Below are 14,407 nucleotides of genomic sequence, written 5' to 3'. Positions count from 1 at the left end.
GACATACAGGACAGCACAACAGCAGCTATTGCCTGAGCATCCAAACATCTAGAGTTATCTAACGGAACACCCCCAGCTGTTATAATGATCATGACTTGCTGTAGCAGCTGAGAAAGTCCCTTGGTGTACAACACTCACAGATTTTTGCAGGCCATACCTTTGAGCCAGAAGTTTAATGCACATCATATTTTATCTTCAAGATTAACATAATTCAGATAAGCCACTTCAGTCTGAGAGTTCACTTACGTTAGGAAAACTGACACATTTTTCTTTCTTTGGGGTAAAAGCTACAATTCAGGGCCAAGAATTGATGTTGTAAAGGTCATTCCCTCAAGACAGTGATTACTCTTTAATTTTAAAACATTTATGATCTTTACCAGTATTCTTTTCAAAAACCTCTTAATACTCTGTCTTCTGAAATATTTTTCTATTGTCAAACTCACAATATTGCTCAGTTTTGGGGTTTTTTTTGTGGTGTTTTTTTGGGTGAGGGTGGGAAGGTTGAGGTAAGTAGTACGTACGTGATGGTACAAAACCATTCAATGTTGGAGCAGACAGAGTTAAAAACAGAAAGCACATTTATAAGGAAAAAGCTTCCTTGCAAGCAGAAGATTCTGTAGCTCCAGTTTAATAATCACTAACTAACATGTAGAGCAAAAGCAATCTATCATTCTTTCAGTTTTGTAAATCTAAGCACAAAACAACAACAAAAAAATGCAACTTGCATTAGTCTATCATAAACTGTTTTTATTTAACAATATGCAATTCCATCTCTTCAAAGACCAACCTTTACTAGAAGCTCTGTTACTTCATAATGACCATAGGAACAGGCATTGTGAAGTGGCACCAAATCTCTATATAGGAGAGAAAGGGGGAGGATGATTATCTTAGTACACATATCTCAATTCCAAACGCATCTATAACATTGCAAATGGTACTATGTTGCACCTTGAACATGTTACAAAAATAGTATCAGAGATGTTCAAATGAAGTTGAGGGGAAATAAGCTGGAGAACCACCCAGAAAATCCCCTCAGCATTTTTCAGAAAAATAAACATTGAAAATAACAGAAGATGAGGAATTAATTGCATCGTTTTTACTGCAAATGAAATAGTTCCGCTCAGATTCGGAACCCTAAGCAGGAAGAATTCTCTGCAGGGGATTTTCAGGAGTGACAATAATTATTTCCTTTTTCACAAGAACATTGCTGTAAGATTATCTTCTCCCCTGGAAACTCAAGAAGTCTTACTGGCTAATGTTTAAGTAACTGTACAATATTCTACAGTAACAGCAGAACTACAGAGGTTTTAAAGCCAGCTTCATACTCTCTTAAACCCAGTGGTCTTAGAAGCAGGTGAGAAATCACCCCAAATGAATTCTTTCATTGTGGGCTAGTAAGGGAGAAATTACAAATATGAATTCCAACCCCAAGGGGACAATTAAAGCTGTCTGATCAGGCAGTTATTTATGTAGCTGTGAAGTGATCCTAGGAAAAGGAGGAATAAGAGTTTGCTTTCCATAATCTTTAATGTACATAAACACATATTTTAAAAATAGTTTTTTCATTACATTTTATGTAAATGAATAAACTCAGCATATCTATATTTCATTACATTTCCTGACATTAACAACCACATACTTGAAAATATAGTCCAAATAAAACCTCTAAGAAACAGATCTTCAATTTTTATCAGATTCTTTGCAAAAAGAAGTGCAGAAAATTGAAAGTAGAAAGAAAATTAAGATTGATTCAATCATCAAAATATTTGCTGATTTCACAGTGGTGTATAAATGTATTTCATTAAAAGAGATAATAACTTGGCTAGTGATACCTAAAAGCAACGTGTTCTATGGTCAGCTCAATTTGGATTCTACTGATTCACAAGTCTTAAGCCTGTACACTTTGCATTTTTGTCATAACAGAAAGGTTAAACATGGCTTAACGGTCTCAAGTTAGAAATTCTCCATGGTTAAAACAGTATTACTATTCTTTACTTCATCTCAATTTTAAACAAATTCTGTCTATTCTGAAAAAATGAAAAATGAACCTACCCTTTATCCTTAGCATGTACGTCAGCCCCATGCTGCAGTAAGAGCTGTACTATTTTTACACGGTTATACCCAGCTGCTAAATGTAAAGGAGTAGACTGAAATGACAGAATGTAGAAGTAATCAGTAACAGAAAATCAAGGGTTGATTTTATATTTATTTTTTTTCAAAACTTGTTAACAATACTAACCACTGAAGTCCTTAAAACACTTGCAACATTAAAAAAAACAGAGTGCTTGGATCAGACATTTGATAACTATGTTCATTGTTTACTGGCTACTCTCACAGCCATCATAAACACAAATCCTGAATTTACTCTATCACTAATAAATACATTCTGGCAACAAAGGCCCTCTTAAAGGATTTTTGAGTCCTGCAGTCCACTTTTGTCTTTTAGCCTACCATAACTATAAATACTTTGCTGGGACAAACTACGTCCCTTGTGAAAGGGGAAATATGATGGCCATTAGAAACAGTGACTGCTAAATTATAAAGAGGTCGCCCTGCCAATCAATAGTTTAAGTTTAGAAATTATCAACAGAGATTGTTATCCATATCTGTGAATGCAGTAAGTTAGCTGGGTGAGAGGGAAACTTAATATTCTCTTTTAAATTCTCACCCTCCACAAAGCAGTCAGATAACTGCTCTATGACCTTTTCTAGTAAACCCACTCACACATACCTAGCAGCAGCAGCAAGGGCAGAGCTACAAATTAGTGAAATCTTATCCTCTTCATTTACCAACCCATCAACTGAACTGGCTTTGTACAGTTCCTAGAGAATGAGTCTCATAACTAGAAGCTGAGAAAATAGAGATGCATAGGTGTTTTGGAGATCCCAGTAACTCACCACAAAGCCTTAAACAGGGAAACTCATTTGAACAAAACTTAAGTGGATGACTACACATACGTAATGAGAACAACGAGGATGCCAGAAATTGATACTCAATAACTTCAGCCTTTGGTAGGCTAGGGGCTGAACCCAGGAGACCACCAGAATTTTTTAGAATGGAGATCTTGAACATTTTTCACGTAGTTCTTTACCAATACTTATGGCAATGACTAGCTTCTTCCTGAAACAGAAGCGGTAACTTGCCTAGGGTGTATGGCAAATAAAGAGCCTGTGTGTATCAACTTGTGATAGTGACAAGAATCTATGAAAAGGCCTCCCTTCTTTATCACTGCAGATATGAAGGTCAAGCAGAAGTTCCAATTGAAAAGGTGTTTTGTTGCTCCTAGATGGAAATACCTACATAGTCCTTTTAAGGTTAAAAAACAAACAAAAAAAATCCACTAGCTGCTAGAGAGATACAATCTTCCTTTCTCACATATATTAAAGAAAACAGATTCTGTATTTAACATTCTTAAAATCTGGTCAAACAATAACTGTGAGACATGTAAGAGTGAACTAATTTTAAATCAGGTTTTAAACAAAAATACCTTTCTGCCATCACTTGCATGACAGTTAACATTTAATGGTGTAAGAAGAGACATCATCTTTTCTTCATTTCCACTCCTGAAAAAGAAGATATGAAATGGGCAGAAATATTTTTATTCCAGTTTTTAGTAGCTTATTATGTTTTTATATTTTTTCCTTGCTATAATGTTCAGCAGATCTGAAGTAATACATTCACTTCTGTATTGCCAGCATTAAACTGAAAGCAAAAATACACTTATATAACTATTTTTGTAGTTTTATTCACAGAAAATATGGGACTAGATGGGATTCATCCAAGAGTACTGAGGGAGCTGGCAGAGGAGCTTGCCAAGCCACCCTCCATCATCTATCACCAATCCTGGTCAACAGGGGAGGTCACAGATGACTGGAGGCTTGCCAACGTGATGCCCAGTTACAAGAAGGATCAGAGGGAGGATCCGGGGAATGACAGGCCTGCCAGCCTGACCTCAGTGCCAGGGAAGGTTATGGAGCAGTTCATCTTGAGTGCACTCAAATGGCACGTGTAGGACAACCAGGGGATCAGGCCCAGTCAACATGGGTTCATGAAAGGCAGGTCCTGCTTGACTAACCTGATCTCCTTCTATGACCAGGTGACCCACCTAGTGGATCAGGGGAAGGCTGTGGATGTTGTCTACCTTCAGCAAGGCCTTTGATGCTGTCTCTCATGGCATACTCCTTGAGAAGCTTGCGGCTCCTGGCTTACACAAGTGTACTCTTCACTGGGTAAAAAACTGGCTGGATGGACAAGCCCAGAGGGTTGTGGTGAATGGAGTTAAACCCAGCTGGCGGCAGGTCACAAGTGGTGTTCCCCAGAGCTCAGTACTGGGGCCAGTTCTGTTTAATGTCTTTATCAATGACCTGGACGAGGGGATCGAGTGCACCCTCAGCAAGTTTCTGGATGACAACAAGTTGGGAGGGAGGGTTGATCTGCTCGAGGGTAGGAAGGCTCTACAGAAAGATCGGGACACGCTGGATTGATGGGCTGAGGCCAATTGTATGAGGTTCAACAAGGCCAAGTGCCAGGTCCTGCACTTGGGTCACAACAACCCCATGCAGCCGCTACGGGCTTGGGGAAGAGTGGCTGGAAAGCTGCCCGGCACAGAAAGACCTGGGCGTGCTGGTGGACAGCCGGCTGAACGTGAGCCGGCAGTGTGCCCAGGTGGCCACGAAGGCAAACGCCATCCTGGCCTGCATCAGAAATAGCATGGCCAGCAGGAGCAGGGAGGCGATTGTCCCCCTGTATTTGGCGCTGGTGAGGCCACACCTTGAGTGCTGTGTTCAGTTTTGGGCCCCTCACTACAGGAAAGACATTTGAGGTGCTGGAGTGTGTCCAGAGAAGGGCAACAAAGCTGGTGAGGGGCCTGGAGCACAAGTCTTGTGAGGAACAGCTGAGGGAACTGGGGTTGTTTAGTCTGGAGAAGAGGAGGCTGAGGGGAGACCTTATCGCTCTCTACAACTACCTGAAGGGGGGTTGTAGTGAGGTGGGTGCTGGTCTCTTCTGTCAGGTGGCTGGAGATAGGACGAGAGGAAATGGCCTCAAGTTGCACCAAGGGAGGTTTAGATTGGACATTAGGAAAAATTTCTTTACTGAAAGGGTTGTCAGGCATTGGAACAGGCTGCCCAGGGAAGTGGTTGAGTCACCATCCCTGGAGGTATTCAAAAAACGCATAGACAAGGCACTTCAGGACATGGTTTAGTGGGCATGCTTGACGGTTGGACTAGATGATCTTAAAGATCCTGTCCAACCTAAACAATGCTATGATAACAGCCAAAGCTTAGCATCTAGATGCAATGCCAGCTCAAAAGCCAATATATATATTCAATACATACAATTCTGAAAATATCACTAAATTCCAGATATCTTCCAAACATGCATACCTGGCACTTTCTAAGAGTTCATCTTTCTTGTATTCACCTGGAAGACAAAAGGTAGTTTCTTTAGTTGATAAATAAATATCTATATATGTGAAGTTCACTACTTCTCCTCCTCTTCCAAAATTCTGGAGAGCATAAGTACTAAAAATTTGACAGTCCATTACTGAACTAGCACAATAAACTAGAACACATCCCATGACTAAGATGATGAAAGCAATGTGGGAATTTCTATTTAGAATTATAAAACACAGAGAATTTAAAGTAATATCAGAAATTCATTTGACTGTTATTAGTCATAAAGTAATCTAAAGATTATCACTTACCAGTCAGCACTGCTTTTGCAGATGGGTCTGCTAAATCCAAAGCTGTTCTTCCATCTGTGTTCCGGATGGTTGGTTCAGCACCATGCTGCAGCAGTACTACAAAATGCCAAAGTTTTCCATGAGAAAACAATTCTATAAGACAGGACTTATGAGGTACATCATTACTGCAAGTCGCAAGCAACAAAAGAAACATCCAGTTACTGATCCCAACTTCCCTCTCAAATTTTTAATTACAGAATTCCTTAATGTCATCTGTGAACAGTTTAACTAGTGAAACATGACTAGACACATTTTATGAGGAAAAAAGCAGAGCAGAAATGGAATAATCACAGACTGGTAGGAGGCAGTCTCAGTTGAAAGACACGCAGTTGTGACACACCAGAAAAAACAGTAACTACCTCCCATCAGGTCCAGAGCATGCTGCCTCAAATCCACAAATGACTATGTCCTAAACTGTGCACAGCAGTAGCAGGCCATGTACCTTGCACTCATATTGGGGCCAAACAGGCCATATTGTATATACAACTCTCCAGATGTGCTTCTCAATAAAGTAAATGACAGCAAATCACACAATAAAAAAAAAAAAAAAAAAAAAATCAGTTTCTTGACCACATATCTAACCTTCCACCTCTTCCTAACCCTTAAGAACCGTGTACGCAATACAAGTGGTCAATATAAATGGAGATTAGCTCCTATCCTTAACTAATTTAACATGGCTGCTACACATAGAAACAGAACGAATCCATTATTAAAACCAGTCTTCTTTCTACTGCACTGTGACCAGCAGCAGAAGGCAGCATAAGAGTCTGCGCTGAAGTAGAAGAGAATCTAGCTCCATCACATCATTCTAAAGCTCTTTCCCCATTATGTCGATGTATACCTTTATACTTAGGCAATTACCAAAAACGGATCTAAATATTTGTTTCTTATAAAACTGGCATATTAATTTAAGTTTATGAAAGATCTTTAGTTTTAATCCTCATACTAGCCACAGCTTCACGGAGTAAAAGTGGTCTTTAAAAGGTTCTTGATTTTTCACAGTGAAAAGAAATGAGTCAGTCACAGGAAGAGTGGGAGAAAATTACCAATGCAGACATCTGTCTTGCCCTTAATGGCAGCTTCATGAAGGGGAGTGTAATTCCAATTATCCCGAGCATTAGGATCTGCACCATGCCGCAAGAGAAGATTGACAACTTCAGCATGACCAAAAGAGCAAGCATTGTGAAGAGGAATAAGGCCTCCATCATCTCGTGCATGGACATTGGCACCACTTTGAAGTAAATATTCAACTACATCCTTCCGACCAAAACCTGGAAGAGATAAAGGGAAGAAAGGCGTCAGGGTGGGGTAAGAAAATTCCCTGTCCCACATACACAGATTAAACCAACAAACTTAAATAACTGTAACCACTCTGAATAACAATCACAACTGGCATTCTTTACTAAAGAAGCATTTACACACTAAGGCTATTTTTAAAAGCCCTAAAAATTAGATTAAAATCAGTAGAAAAATAATATTCAAGATTACTGGAGCAATAAATATCTTGATAGGCCTCCCACGAGTCAGCAGCTTCTTGAAAACAACAAAAAGAACAAAATACTGACAACACAACCTCTTCTTTAGTCATTTTACATGGCTATTAAACTATTTTGTATGATACTCTGCCGGCCCACAGCTATTTTGTGGATGGACCAATAGATGAGCCCTGGGAGCAGTAAGGATGGGACTGGCTACAAGCCAATGCATGTACAATTCATATTCTAAGCTTTAAAAAAAAAAAAGATTCATATAACATGAAAAGTATTTTACAGAAACATGCTGCTTGTTTTTTTTTAAAAAAAGCAGGTAAGAAGCACTGCTCTCAGGTTAAAACAGAAGCATAGTTATTTGCTTTCTAAGGAATAATTAACATAACCTGCACAGAGTTTCCATCTTTGAAATGATCACTTAAGAAAACCCCCAGGGACACGAGAATTTTATCTGGGACCACTCTCTGTTGAAGAAATTTATTATGTGAGTATGCACAACCATAATTTAAAGATACTCATAATGCCTATTTTCAGTGATGCCTAAAATGATTATAAATATTTGATCATGACTGAAGCACAAAAATGCTCTTACACATTCTGAGGCACTTTTTTTACAAACCTGTCATTCAAGTTAGTAGACAGCAAAAAAATATGCCCACTTGTACATTTGGGGCTAGAAACATATCACAAATAAGGTAATTGCTCTCATAAGCCAATTCTATAGCTACTATTGTTTAATTTCAGCTATATTTTGCACATTTATATAACATGAAATAAACCAGGACATCAAACTGTATCTATGTTTTCTCCATTTTCACAAGAGGCCAGAATGACTTAGGACTTCTGCTTGTAGCCATTATGCCCATCTTGTTACGTTCCAAAGGCCACTGCCTACAGAAATCCCCCAAAGGTTTCATGAAGGTGTCTTTGGGTCTTGGGGATTATTAGGGCAAGTAAAAGCCATATTTTGGTATGTATCAGCCTTGTGCCAGGTACCTTCTGGGAAATAACCCATGCGTGCAGGACTTGGCCCTGCTTGCTTTAAATATCTGAATTGCAAACCGTTTTCCTGAAGAGATCAAGAACTGGGTGGGGATGAAGTCTTGAGCTTTTCCCTCAGTCTGAATCACCACACAGTTGCCAACACCAGTGATACTCAGATAGTAGCAAATTTAAACTTTGTTACAAATCATCCACCCCAGGACAGTAGGTAGGTATAAGTCACTGCAACCATAACCTAGAAATTATGTTTATTCCCGCTAACTACACAGCATTAAACCACGACACAAAGTCACAGAAACTATGAGAAGTGTCAGCATTGTAGTTACAACTGAACTTTAGTTTTAGTTTAGTTGCAACTAAACTTTTTCATAGCATGCTTTTCACTAAACCTGACTATTCCATAAATCCTTCTCCCAGACTGACAGCAACTAAAACCCTGCAGCAAGAAACACCTTCACCTTTGCAATTCAGAGCTCAAAAAGCAAACACTACCATTATTAAGCAATTTCTGGATCATACTTGCTGGGAGGACCTCTCATATACAGCTGTTTATACCAACGGTAAAGAAGCCAGGAAAGGTATTCAGAAAAGCCTTTGTTAAGTTCTATCTTTTCTCCTCGTCCCTCAAAAGTCTGGTAAGGAACCACATTCCCCACAGATTTCTGACTGTTATAAAAATAATTTTATGTGACACATTTTAATCCCAGAATGAACTCTAAGGTATTTTCTAATAACAGTTACAAGACTATACTACTGATGTGCTTCAATTCTTCAAAATACATTACTAATTATACAAATCTTAGCTTGCTAGCACCTTGATTTTGATAGAACCACACACTGTACAGCAAATTCATTTTTGAGTCTCAACATTCTAGTTACCCATCTTATAACTAACAGAAGGCACCTTGCCTGTCCTAACAGAGAACAGGAGTTCAGCACGCTTGAGATGAGATCTGGATCAGACATATGGTCCATGCAAAAAGAAGTTATCTGCACAGGCACAGTAAGCCACATTCACTGCACATACATGCATATTTCTGCTGCCAAAAAAATAATCAGTACCTATACGAAGTATACCCATACAGCCATATTGTCTACACAGTAAATAAATTATATGCAGCATATTTCTCATTCTTAAATAAACTTAGCTTTTGTAACCAGATACTACAAATAGTTATTTTTCTTACGTGTGTCCTCCTGATTTTTACTTACGTCTTCAAAATTTCAAAAAATTGTGTTTCTAGTTTGAATGCGTACTCAAAATTCACTAAAGTCTTCAAGGATCTACTCAGATGAGACTTTTCACAAGTGCCAGTCCTGCAAACACATCATCAAAGCTGTTATTTGATGACAGACTGCTTGGTATCTTCTTTCTGCACCAAAACATGTTTTCCAGAACCGCTTTAGTTATGTTAGAAAAGCCTCTGATCAACTTCTCTGTCCAGAAGTTACATCTGGTGCTAAACCACTCTTTCTTGTACAGTCCCCTGTCCCTCAAAGCTTTGATGTATAGCCATGTTTTTGAACATAAAATGCTAACCTAACTCTATTTAGTATATAGGTTCAATCAGATACAGATCAGGAGCAACCCATAGCTTCTCTCTGCACAAAGCCTGCATCCATTTGGAAAATGCCCTAAGTATAGCAACACCCCTAAACTACCTGTAGTTATTTTAATGCTGAGACAGGCTTATTTGCATCACACCAATTTCTGTAACTTCTCTTCAGCACTGAGTGCACAGCAGGGATTCCTTACGTCCTCATGGAAGCATCTGTACAAGAGGGCACCATATATGGAAAGAGCAGTATTTTTTCATTATTTTCTAAAGGATGTACGTGTACAGAGGAGGCAGCCAAACTCTGTACAATGGTCTCTCCGTCCTCTCTCTTGTTTTCACTGAGAGTGCAAAGAGGGGACAGCCTTTGCTGACACAGGGAAGGGAGCCACTACCTACTGTAACAGTTCCTCTTTGCCACTGCTGCAAAAACTATTTCAACACTTTAAAAAAAAAAATAAATAAATTATCATTTTTAAGGAGTGGGGTTTGTTTTTTTTTTTTGGCTCTTAGGCTTCCATCAGAAGACCAACTAAATGGTATCACAGCTTGCAACTATGCAAGATAACTGTGTCATCATCATGAACACGTTATTTCTTATTGCAAAGTAGAAGGGCTACTCAGGGCCTCCAGCTGACACTCTTCTACCATTTATGACAGCTGAGTAGTTCACTGCACTTGTTCCCCAAAAAGTTACAAACTTTTAGCTGATAAATCCTGAATATTAATCACAACAGAAACTTGTAACTGTATATAATTTTTTAAAAAAGTATTTATTTACTGTCACTGTTGTGTCATATTTTATATTCACCTGATTTGACAGGATGAAAAGCTACCAGAAACAACTGAGCTCTGATTCTTCCCCCCTGCCCCAGGTGTTCATTTTTTCAATGAATTTTAGTTTGCAGGAAGGGCATTTTGGTTCCTGCCAAGTCCCTAAAACCTTGTGATCTTTCAACTTTGACACACACTGTGATTAAAAAGGACTGACTTCAGGAAGTATATGCAGCTTATGGTGAGAGAGGACTGAGCCTATTATGTTGTGAAGGGTGGTGGGCTCTTGACTTAAGTTTCAGTACAACTTATCTACCACACACACAATTGTGTACTACAAAGTCCAAAGAGCGGTCTTTGCCAAGATCCCAATATGTATTATTTCTAATAATGACACATGCCCAGGGAGAGCTTGTGGTCTTTTTTTTTTTAAAATACATTTTAATATATTTTAAAATCCACCTTTACAAAATGACAAATAGAAAGAGGAATTTGGTTTATTTAAATTGCTAGGTAAGATCTGGGAAAATCTTAAAAACGGAACCAAGTTCAGAACCCAGAATGACACTAAAAAAAGAAAAAAGGGCAATACAAAACCTATCTTCATATTTCAGCTCCACCTCTTCCATAAAACAAGTCTTGAAACTGAATTAAAATAGTCAGAGATGTTTTGTAATGTATTTTCTAAGAACACCTAGGCTAAACAAAGCAAGAATGCAACTGACTTTTGCTTTTACTTCCTGGAATGTAACTCCTTTAGAGACAGAAGACAGAAGAAGCTAATAATACTTCAACTGTGAATAACAGGGGAAAAGCAAAACACAACAAAAACAATAACCCCAAAATCCCGAAGTTACTTATGTCCATCTTTCACACTGAGTCTATTCGCAGATAGGCTGACAACAGCAGAGTTCTACCTGAAGCAGTAGAAGAGGGTTAAATTAAGAAGTTACACAAGTATTTTATGCCACGTGTTAACCAGAAACTTTTGGCATCTCCTACAGTCTTGTGAGAGGAGCAATTGATTTCTCTCTACACGTCTGAAGTAGACATAAGCGTGGCAATGGCCTCTCCCATTTACACGCCAACCTGTTTAACATTAGAGGTCTAATAACTATATGAACTCATTGCTATGCATTTTTTTTTTTTTTTAAAGAAAAAGCTTTCTATAGATCAGGAGTTCTGTTTTTTTAAAGTCAAGACGGATCACTCCTGTCCAGAGAGATAAACTAGATTATTATATTGCATGAGGAACTCCTTAGGAGGAAAAGGGGGAAAAAGGAAAAAACCTCACTTCTCCAAAATGCTGTAAAACATACTAATTTGTTTAGAAGTTCAGAGTTTATTAGTGAACAGACAGGAGTGCTGCATATGAAGAGATAGCTGCAAAATTGTTTTACCCCAACTGGATATTTTAAGTTGTCTCCTGGGATCTCTTGTCAATCAAGTTTCTTAAATCTGTGAAATGCAGCTGTCCTGAAAAGGCTTTCAAGAACTTAGACCTGTTGTGTACGGAATACGAGGAAAGGACACCTTAAGTAGAAACCTCTTCCAAAACAATTCAGCAAAGACACAAATATCTTTATTACTATCCATATTGTTTAGCTGAAAAGAAGCTGCTGTCTCTTCTGCAGCCTGCCAGCCTTGGGTCCTACATCTAACACTGTAATCAAATCAAAACAAACAACATGAAAACAACAGTCACAGTCAGGTCTTTGTCTGAAAAGGTGGGATAGAATCTTCTGGCCCGCTGCCAGCGAAAGCAGTCGTTCTGTGATGTCAGTTGTTTGCGTATGCAAGTCCCGAATTGACAAAGTCTACTTGCTGAAGATAAGAATGCAAAAAGCTTAGAAGCAGCATTACCTGACAAGCAGCCTTCCTGGGCAAAATTCTAAAAAACGAGCAGGGCTGCTGAAATCAATGGCAACAGTACCTGGGACACATGTCACCCGTCAGAGCTCACATGCCACAACACGAACAGTCTAAACCTCAGTCCAGATGTCCTCAACGCCAGCTGAGGTTTATATTAAGAAAAAAAGAAAGAAAAGCCAGAAACAAGTCGCCACCTGTACCACCCAGCCACCACCACCGCGTGGTGACACCTCACCAGCCACCCGAGAGCCGGCGTGGCACCTAGAGACGGCCACGGCCACGGCACGGGCGCCGGATGCACACGGGGGCCGCCGAAGGGCTCCGACCCCCCCCCCGCCCCGCCGCGCCCCGGCCCACCCCCTGCGGCGGGGCCTGCGGGGAAGCAGGGCGCCCCGTGCTCCTCCGCGCCCCGGCCAGGCCGGCCCTGCCCAGGCCCCGCGCCGGGAGGGAAGCGGAGGTGCGCGGCAGCGGGCCTGGCGCCCGGCGGGGCTGCCCCCCCCCCCCGCGCTCCGCCGTCCCCGCAGAGGCGGCAACGGCGGCCTCAGGCCGGTACCTGCGGCGAAGTGCAGCGGGCTGGACTTCCTGCCCGCCGTGTCCCGGCTGTTCACGTTCTCGGGCCGCACCAGCCGCTTGACCCGCTCCACGTCCCCATTCCTGCAGGCCTCGAAGAGCTCCCGAGCCGGCTCCGCCGCCGCGCCGCAGCCCGGCGCCTCCGCCAAGGCGGCCGCGCCGCCCGCGCACCGCCGCCCGGCCATGCCGGGCCGGCCCCGCCGGAGGCGGCCGAGCAGCCCCCGCCGCCCCGCTCACAGGCCGCGGCCCTCCGCGGCGGCGGCGGCGGCGGCGGCAGCCCTCCACACGCGCCGCTGGGCGGGGCGGTGAGCCCGGCGCATCGCGGCGGAGGGATCCGGGCAGAGCGGAGGCGGCGGCAGCGGAGTCACCGCCACGGCCGGCTGCCCTCCCTGCGCAGGCGCGCTCCCCCGGCCGGGCTGGGCACGCGCGAAGCGCGCACGCGTGGGAGGTGGCGGCGAGCGTGCGCAGCGTGGCGGCGGGCCGCTGCCTCGGGGGGCGACGGCGCTCCGGTGGCTGCGCCGCGGCCTGCGGGCGGCTCCGAGCGCGGTCTGGGGGCCGAGGGTCGCACGGCCCTGCTCGGCCCTGAGCTGGGCGGCCGGCGTTGCCGTTGCCATTGCGCTCTGGGAGGCGCTGCCGGGGGCGGACGCTCATCGCTGGGGCCTAGAACCGGGAACGGGCCGCGGAAAGTGTGCTTGAACCGGGGGGGGGGGCGGTAATTGCTTACAGTAATTACATGTAGATTAGGGGGTGACGACTACTGAGGGATTATTTTTTTTTTCCCCTGTAAAATGTGCAAGACCGCGTTTTGGCGCTAAATGATCCTTGCATAGTCAGTTATATAGCAAAATACGTTGTTCAAAAGGAAGTTAAGTGCTAAGTGCTTGCATAATAACATCGTTTTCTTTCTTAATCCTGGAAAACAGACACTAGAAAAGACTGTTAGTTGACTTTGCCAGTTCAAGGTTTCGGAATGGCACAGAAGGCATCTTTCCCTCTTGTAAGCCTAACAAGCTTGATGGGGAAGCTTGAGCCTAGATGGAACTAACTAGAAGAGGATTCGTGTGGTAATTTGAAATGTATTTTTCCACTCTTGCCATAATAAAAGACTGAGTTTGGAAAAGTTAATTGAATAGGTTCAGTAGCTTCCTGTTCCAAAGGCAGGGAAGAGAAGTGTCTCCAAACTCAATTGAACTTGCAGGCTATTGTTACCCTAGTAAATTAAGCAGCCTAAGAACCAGGAAAGAGACCCAGCTGCTAATTTGTACAGTTTAGTCACTTCCTTTCTGTTAAACACCCTTATCTCTGAGGCAAGCCAGTTACATCCAAGCTGCCTGTCCCGGTCCATGCTAATGCCTAAACTGTGCCCAGGAATTTTTGGGGGGAGACTACTAGCTGTACCA

At 42.1% G+C, this 14,407-nt stretch overlaps 1 protein-coding gene across 1 annotated transcript in view; it reads right to left on the bottom strand.

Annotated features, from left to right (window-relative positions):
* The window catches only part of TNKS2 (tankyrase 2), a 37,221-nt gene extending 24,014 nt beyond the window's left edge, over window positions 1–13,207 (bottom strand). Inside the window, exons 1-7 of the mRNA XM_049809589.1 lie at window positions 12,991–13,207; window positions 6,790–7,014; window positions 5,705–5,800; window positions 5,385–5,421; window positions 3,488–3,563; window positions 2,053–2,147; window positions 788–854 (exon numbers count right to left, since the gene is read on the bottom strand). Coding sequence (XP_049665546.1) covers window positions 788–854; window positions 2,053–2,147; window positions 3,488–3,563; window positions 5,385–5,421; window positions 5,705–5,800; window positions 6,790–7,014; window positions 12,991–13,192 — 798 coding nt within the window. The 5' untranslated portion in view covers window positions 13,193–13,207. The remainder of the gene's footprint in view (window positions 1–787; window positions 855–2,052; window positions 2,148–3,487; window positions 3,564–5,384; window positions 5,422–5,704; window positions 5,801–6,789; window positions 7,015–12,990) is intronic.
* Between the last annotated feature and the right edge of the window lie 1,200 nt (window positions 13,208–14,407).

Source organism: Accipiter gentilis, chromosome 9 (assembly GCF_929443795.1).
Source record: "Accipiter gentilis chromosome 9, bAccGen1.1, whole genome shotgun sequence".
NCBI lineage: Eukaryota > Metazoa > Chordata > Aves > Accipitriformes > Accipitridae > Astur > Astur gentilis.
Note: the sequence above shows the minus strand (reverse complement) of the source record. Positions and strands in the feature narration are given on the sequence as shown.